We start from the raw sequence: 7,423 nt of genomic DNA, 5'->3' as shown, positions 1-7,423 counted from the left end.
CCTGACAGCCCCAAGGGGAAGGAATTGTTCCCCATGGCCAACCTCACCCTGCCCTGGCACAACTTGAGGCCGGTGCCCCTCGTCCCATCGCCCCTTCCCTGGGAGCGGAGCCCAACCCCCCCGGCTCCCCCCTCCTCTCAGGCAGTTGTAGGCAGCGATGAGGGCTCCCCTCAGCCTCCTCTGCTCCAGGCTGAACCCCCCCAGCTCCCCCAGCCGCTCCCCAGCAGCCTGGGGCTCCAGACCCCTCCCCAGCTCTGCTGCCCTTCTCTGGACTTTGGCCCTGGGCAGCATTCCAGTGGAGTTCCCAGGCTCCCAAGAGCTCCCTCCTCCAGGCCGTTCTCTCCCAACTGCAGGATCCTCTGCTCTTCTGCTCTGGGGCCTTTGCTCTCCCCATGGGCAGCCTGCTCGGAGGATAGCTTGCTGCATGAGGACTCCTTGCTGTTCTCTCCCTGCCTCGACCTTTCCGTGATGATTTCTCTCTTTCTCAGCTCAGGACCCTGGGATCTCCCCAAGCCAGAGTCTCTGTGCTGAGAGCTCCAAAGCCCTTACTTCAGGCTCGCTGTCTGAGAGTGGGGTGGTTCCTGTCGAAGCTTGTTGCTTGGTGGTCCTGGCTACGGAGAACAAAGTAAGACTCAAAACACTCAATAAAAACTTTGTCCTGTGTTGGGGTTGCCTCCAGAGTTGCTCTCTGACTGCAACAGCTCTGGGACTGGGATTACTAGGAGGTTTTCTGGTCCTTAGATGGGGTGGCCACAACCTCTCAGGTTGACGGTGGAGAACCACGGTTCCCAGGGTGGCCTCATTTTGCTCTCGCCCAGTGTCCCCTCTGTTACATGACCAGATGCTTACCTGGCCATAGGTTGTGTGGCACACGTCGGCCCAGTTTTAAGACTGCAGGGTGTGGGTTGGGCTTTGCTGGCACACTGGAGGAGGAAACCTGGTCCCTGCCCCAGGCCCAAGATGTGGTTTGGACACGAGAGGGTATCAGAAGATGGTTTTCCCTTGGTGGTGGTGCCTGCTGCCCGGAGCTTTCTCCAGCAGCGGGAAATCTATAAAGACAACCGAATCTCTCCCACAATAGGATTTTGCTAAGCAGGGCATTTTTCTGATGCTGACCTGGAAATTTGTTTCATCCGGAGTCTGGATCCAGAGAGTCTGATCCCGGTCTGTGTGCTCCTACTTCTACATCAGGAGCCTTTTGCCTTCGGGGTGGAGTTTTGCTTGCCTTGTTTTTGCCACTAATGCTTTCTGGGGTGCCTGCACCTATTTGGGATGTAGGCAAAATCCCAGGGAGCTGCACTGAGGAGTAGCACAGAGCATGGACACAAAATCTGGGTGCTATTTCATAGCTGTGCGTTGACAGCAGAGCATCCGATCTCCTGTTGCCTGGGTCTGGCCAGTTGGAAAGGGCTGGGATGCTTCTCTGGCAGTTTGGGAGGACGATGATGGGTGATGATACATCTCAGGAGTGCATCTCCTCTAGCACCAAGGAAAGCCCAGGGGAGAGCAGGAGGTAGCTAACAAGACTCAAGGTTTGTCACCTCCAGCTCCGGAGACCCTGTGGGTCGAGCAGTGTCCTGGATCTTGGACGAGTGGGTTCCCTCTCCTCGCTAGGAGGACAACACCCTTACAAATACAGCACACTGCTGTCCCACATGGCGTGCCCACCGTAGGAAGCCGAAGAAAAAGGCCACCATGGTACCTTCTGCCTTGCAGCAGCCCTTCTTTGCTCCCTTCCCAGGTGACTGCCGAGGAGCTGTGCTCACTTCTCAGCCAAGTCTTCCAGATTGTTTACACTGAGTCCACGATAGACTTCTTGGACAGAGCGATATTTGATGGGGCGTCCACGCCGACGCGGCACATGTCCTTACACAGCGGTAAGTTCCCGCTCTCCCCATTTACCTCTTTCTTAACCAGGCCCATCTGAGGGTCATGGAATCACAGAAAGGTTTGGGTGGGAGGGGACCTTAAAGATCATCCAGTTCCACCCCCCTGCCACAGGCAGGGACACCTTCCACCAGACCAGGCTGCTCAAAGCCCCATCCAGCCTGGCCTTGAACGCTTCCAGGGAGGAGGCAGCCACAACTTCTCTGGGCAACCCCTTCCAGTGCCTCACCATCCTCAGAGTGAAGAATTTCTTCCTTATATCCAATCTAAATCTACCCTCTTTCAGTTTAAAACCGTTACCACTCATCCTATCACTACGTGCACTTGTAAAAAATCCCTCTCCTGCTTTCTTGTAGGCCCCCGCTAAGCCCTACAAGGCCACAATCAGCTCTGCCCGCAGCCTTCCCCTCTCCAGGCTGAACACCCCCACCTCTCCCAGCCTGTCTCCATCGCAGAGGGGCTCCAGCCCCCGATCATCTCTGTGGCCTCCTCTGGCCCCGCTCCAGCAGGTCCCTGTCTGTCCTGGGGATCCCCAAGGTGGACACAGGGTTCCAGGGGGGCTCCCCAGAGCGGAGCAGAGGGGCAGAATCCCCTCCTTCACCCCTCTGACCACGCTGCGGGGGATGCACCCGGGGCACAGTTGCCTTTCTGGTCTCTGCCCATCTTCACCAACGTCTGTTACCTCCCCTCCTGCCACCCTCCAAGAGCAGAGACAGCTTGGTGGCTTCCCTCCTGCAGGATATCGAAAAAGAAACCCTCGTCTGCTTTAACTGTGTGAGCTGGAAGGGCAGGAGGGCTATCCCCTGCCTGCAGGTGTTTCCCCAGCTGGGCTATGGGACATCAGCCCTCCTCCTTGTCCCCCGTACCCTTTGCCTCTCTGTTCATGTTGGAGGGAGGCACGTAACAAAACAACCCCTTCACGCTTCGGCACCTCAGCTGAGTGTGCCCAGTCCTGACCCAGCCCCGCTGCCTCTCACCTTCCAGCTGTGAAAGCCGAGCCAGAAATCAGCCTCACACATCGGGGAAAAAACACCCAATTTCTGCCTCTTAAACCCTGTGTCTCAAATGTTTTCCTTGCAGATGACTCTTCTACAAAAGTGGATGTTAAGGAATCTTACGAAACGGAAGCAAGCACTTTGTAAGTTAAACGTGGTACGCTGAGCCCGCTCGGCTCTCCAGCTTATTAGTGCAGCCTCACTGCCGGGTTTAAACCCCCCCCGGAGCAGGAACCGCTGCCGTCTGCACATTGAAAAGCTTCTGCTCGGTCTGGCTGAAACATCGGACGGTGGTTTTGCTGTCCGCGTGCGGTGCCTCCGCAGCAGCCGTGGCCGTATTGTTCTGCCGCTGCGGGTTTCCAGAGACGATCACGTACACAACGTACGCGCAGCCCCCTGCGTCAGCAGAGCGGGGACATGACGCTTGCCCGGCTGCTTTGCCTTGGCGAAGTCCAGCTGGAATTGGGAGAAATGTTCTCCCCCGAGCCCCTTTATTTTGGAAATGTTTTTCCCTCCTGAAGCGGTGACTGCTGAAAATGTTGGTAGTGTTTGTGGGCTGAAAACCTGACACCCGAACCGGTTGTTTAAAATTGACGGATGCTCTTCGAAAATTTCACATTTAATGCCAAAATAAGGTGGTTTGAGGCTTTTCTTCCTGCTGCTCCAAAATGGGAAGGCTGTGAGCTTTACTGCGGAGCGAGCGCATCGCCTCCAGCCTCTCCGCCCTTCCAGGCTCCCCCGCGCCCCAGCAGCCGGTGACGGCGATGCAGAAGGTGCCTGAGGAGCTCTGGAGGACTCACCACCTCTTTGCGTTTCAGTTCCTTTCCAGAAACCTCGGATGCAGGTGACAACTCCCCCTCTTCCTTCTCCACGCAACAGTCTCCGCACATTAAGACAGTCAGCGAGAGCGAGCTGAGCACCACGGCGACAGAGCTGCTCCAGGACTATATGATGACGGTAGGGTGCCCCAGGGTCCTGGGAGAAGGGGGGAGGGGTTTTCTTCCCATTCGGGTGCTCTTGGGATTTGGATTCATCGCCTCAGCGTGTAGAACGTGAGCCCAGGCTGCTGCAGGAACATCCCATCCTCCTCCTCTTCATACAAATTGTCCTTGGAGGCTTCACGGGACCTGAACGTGGGCTCACGTCCTTCTCCTGCAGGAGCATCCCCACTCCCTCGTCCCCTCTCACCGCGTAAAGGCACATCACACCATCCACGGTTGTCACCTCACGAGTCAGGGTCCCTGCGTACGCTCACGGCTTGTCCCCATTTGAAGCTGCCGGCTCAGTAGCGGGTCGCACCCACCCGTCCTGCTTTTCTCTTGGATGAGCTGGTTCATTGCTGCAGCTCTTGTCAGATAGCAATAAATCCGGTAAACACCGTTCCCAGGCTTCCCATTATCTCTTCCTCCTAAAAAAAACACCAACTCGGTGACGTTTGTGGTGTGCTTCTCTTCTGCAGCTCCGAACGAAACTCTCTTCCCAAGAGATCCAGCAGTTCGCCATGCTCTTGCACGAGTATCGCAACGGGGCTTCAATCCACGAATTCTGCATCAACCTGAAGCAGCTCTACGGGGACAGTAGGAAGTTCCTGCTCTTGGGTGAGTGTCAGCTGCCAGGGATGCATCGAGGGTGACCGACCGGGGGGGTGAGAGCCGGTGTCGGTCTGCTCCCGAGCCCTCGTGACGTGCCTGGTACCCATCTCTGATGCACAGGCCTTCCACGTGGGCGGTCTGGTCCTTGGTCCAGGCTAGCCTGGGGTTGACTCTGCCGTTCATCGGGGCGTATTGAACCTGCGTTCCCCGGGGAGAACGGTACAGTCCTGGAGCAAAGGTGACTACCGGGGGGGTGAGAGCCGGTGTCGGTCTGCTCCCGAGCCCTCGTGACGTGCCTGGTACCCATCTCTGATGCACAGGCCTTCCACGTGGGCGGTCTGGTCCTTGGTCCAGGCTAGCCTGGGGTTGACTCTGCCGTTCATCGGGGCGTATTGAACCTGCATTCCCCGGGGAGAACGTTACAGTCCTGGAGCGAAGGTGACCGGACCCTTTCCTTCCCCTTCATTAAAGGGAGGCTGAGAGCTCCCAGGGGCTCTTCAAGGCCCTCTCGCTCAAACTCTGCGCTGATTTTGGCTTTTATAATCTGAAAGAGCATCGGTAACGGGAACCTGTGGGGTTGGGGCGGGAGCACATGAGCCTGACCCAGTGTCTGCTCCGGTCCTGGGCCGAGGCTGGGCGCTGAGCTGACCCGCACCCCGAGCAGAGGGGCTGCAGGGGGCTCTCAAACCGCACAGGGACCCAAGGGGAGATGCCTCTTGTCGCCGAAAAGCTGTTTTAAAAGCAGATCTGCTGAAAGCACTGGGGGCTGCTCACTGGCGTCGGCGTGCCGCAGGGAGAGGGGCAGCTCTCGGCGAGCTCTCCCGGCAGCCGGCTTCTCTTCCCTTTGTCCTGGGGATCCAGCAGCGCGGCCGGGCGCCTCCACCAGCACAAAGGCATTTTCTTTCAGCAGTGCGCACGCAACCCGCTTGCTTTTAACGTCACCGGCGCAACGGCAAGGTCGCTGTGCTGGGAGGCTGACTGGATATCAGCTGCGTGTCACCAAAAAAGCACCTCCGACTTGCTTTTCCCAGCCCGGGTGGTCGCAGGAGTGCCACGCTCTGCCAGGACAGAGCCAGGCTGAGCACCAGCCCCTCCCCCCATGGTGAGAGAGAGCAGAGAGGAGCAGCAAACCTCCTGCTCCAGCTCAGACTACACTGGAAAGCTCCTGTAAAGGGGTTTTTTTCCATTTTTGGAATCGGAGAGTCACTTGGGTTGGAAGAAACCCTTGAAGATCATCAAGTCCAACCATTTTTTTTTAGTACCCAGAGTTTGGGTAGTGATTGTAGCCCTAAAGCTGGGACTGACTGGGGAAACAGGGGGGTTAATCTCATTTTTTGGCTGGTAAGGACACACGTGATGGTGGGAGAGAGATGATCACAGAATCATTTAGGTTGGAGAAGACCTTTAAGATCATCAAGCCCAACCGTTCCCCTACCCCTGCCATCCCACCACTAAACCCTGGCCCTAAGCACCTTCTCTGCCCAGCTTTTAAATTCCTCCAGGGCTGGGGACTCGACCCCTTCCCTGGGCAGCCCCTTCCAGTGCCTGACAGCCCCAAGGGGAAGGAATTGTTCCCCATGGCCAACCTAAACCTCCCCACTGGTGCTGGGCAGCTGCTCTGTGATTGCAGCTGGAGCAGGATGGGGCCCATCCAGAGAAGATGACATTTAAGCTTAAACACATGCTCTTGAGGACTCTCACCCTCCCCTCTAATTACAAAGAGAGCCTCCAAAGGTAATTAGCATGTGCTTGACCTGCAGTCCTGGTGACCCTCTGCTCGGCAGGGGGTGACACCGGCACAGGGTGCACAGAGGGAGAGGGGGCAGATGCTGTTGCAGCAATAAGCTCCCTAAAGCCAAGCAATATGCTTCAGTGAGGAATTAGCAAATGATCCTTTTGAGCTTGGAAAAATCCTGCTTTAGGGGGATTTTTGTCCTCAGTGGGCAGCAGCTGCAGTTCTCGAGGGTGAAAATGTGGCCCAGTCCCCCCCCCCCCCCCAAAACAGGCTCCTTGCTGGGCCCTGCATCATTTTGGGGCACAACCTTGCAGCCGGTTTCTGCTGGAAGGTGCAGAAGCCACGGGGAATTTCAGAGAGCTGAGCACATCCACATGGAAACCCTTCCTGGCTGTCTCCCCGTGCCGTACAAAACACATGGCGACGCTAATGCTTTCCTCCTTATGTGTTCCTCCCCGCTCCAGGTCTCCGCCCCTTCATCCCCGAGAAGGACAGCCAACACTTTGAGAACTTCCTCGAGACCATCGGGGTGAAGGACGGCCGGGGCATCATCACAGACAGTTTCGGGAGGTACAGGCGGACTCTGAGCACCACCTCCAATTCCACCACCAACGGCAACGGCGCTGCCGGCAGCTCGGACGACCAGTCCGTCCCCTCGGAGGAGGACGAGTGGGACCGAATGATCTCACACATCAGCAACGACATCGAAGCCCTGGGGTGCAGCATGGACCGCGATTCCTCCTGAGGGCGAGCAGGGAGAGGACGGCCCCAGCAGCTCCCCGCACCCTCCGGCCGAGCCCCCACAGCGGTGCCTGGACCCCGACCGTCCTTCCCGAAGAGGTTTTTTTGGGGCTCGATCAGGATGTAATTACTCTCCCATCCTCATTAACGGCTCTGAGGGGCTGTCAGCAGGTGCCCAGTGCCCTCTTACCGTGCCAGGAGCCCGGCCTGCGACCATCCCGGGTTTGGTTTTGCCGGCACATGCGGGGAGCGAAGCCGGGGCGACACGTTGGCTGCAACCCTCTGCCTGGTTTACAGTTTTGCACATGGTATCCTTATTGTAACTGCTCTTACTTCCTCCTCTTCCTCCTGTTTTTGAATGAAGTTTACCACAATGTGAATTATTTAAACCTATTGTTGATGGTGTCGAAACATTTCAGCTCCGCAGGAGATGCTGCCGATGCCGGGTGCCCCCGGGGCTTTGTGCGGGTGTA

The 7,423-nt window shown here is 57.2% G+C and overlaps 1 protein-coding gene across 1 annotated transcript in view; it reads left to right on the top strand.

Annotated features, from left to right (window-relative positions):
• CCM2 (CCM2 scaffold protein) overlaps positions 1-7,342 on the top strand; it is a 12,099-nt gene extending 4,757 nt beyond the window's left edge. The window contains exons 5-10 of the mRNA XM_009649569.2: positions 489-625; positions 1,742-1,877; positions 2,968-3,025; positions 3,701-3,839; positions 4,342-4,480; positions 6,674-7,342. Coding sequence (XP_009647864.1) covers positions 489-625; positions 1,742-1,877; positions 2,968-3,025; positions 3,701-3,839; positions 4,342-4,480; positions 6,674-6,954 — 890 coding nt within the window. The 3' untranslated portion in view covers positions 6,955-7,342. The remainder of the gene's footprint in view (positions 1-488; positions 626-1,741; positions 1,878-2,967; positions 3,026-3,700; positions 3,840-4,341; positions 4,481-6,673) is intronic.
• Positions 7,343-7,423: the final 81 nt, after the last annotated feature.

Source organism: Egretta garzetta, unplaced genomic scaffold (assembly GCF_000687185.1).
Source record: "Egretta garzetta isolate BGI_Z169 unplaced genomic scaffold, ASM68718v1 scaffold92, whole genome shotgun sequence".
Lineage (NCBI taxonomy): Eukaryota > Metazoa > Chordata > Aves > Pelecaniformes > Ardeidae > Egretta > Egretta garzetta.
Note: the sequence above shows the minus strand (reverse complement) of the source record. Positions and strands in the feature narration are given on the sequence as shown.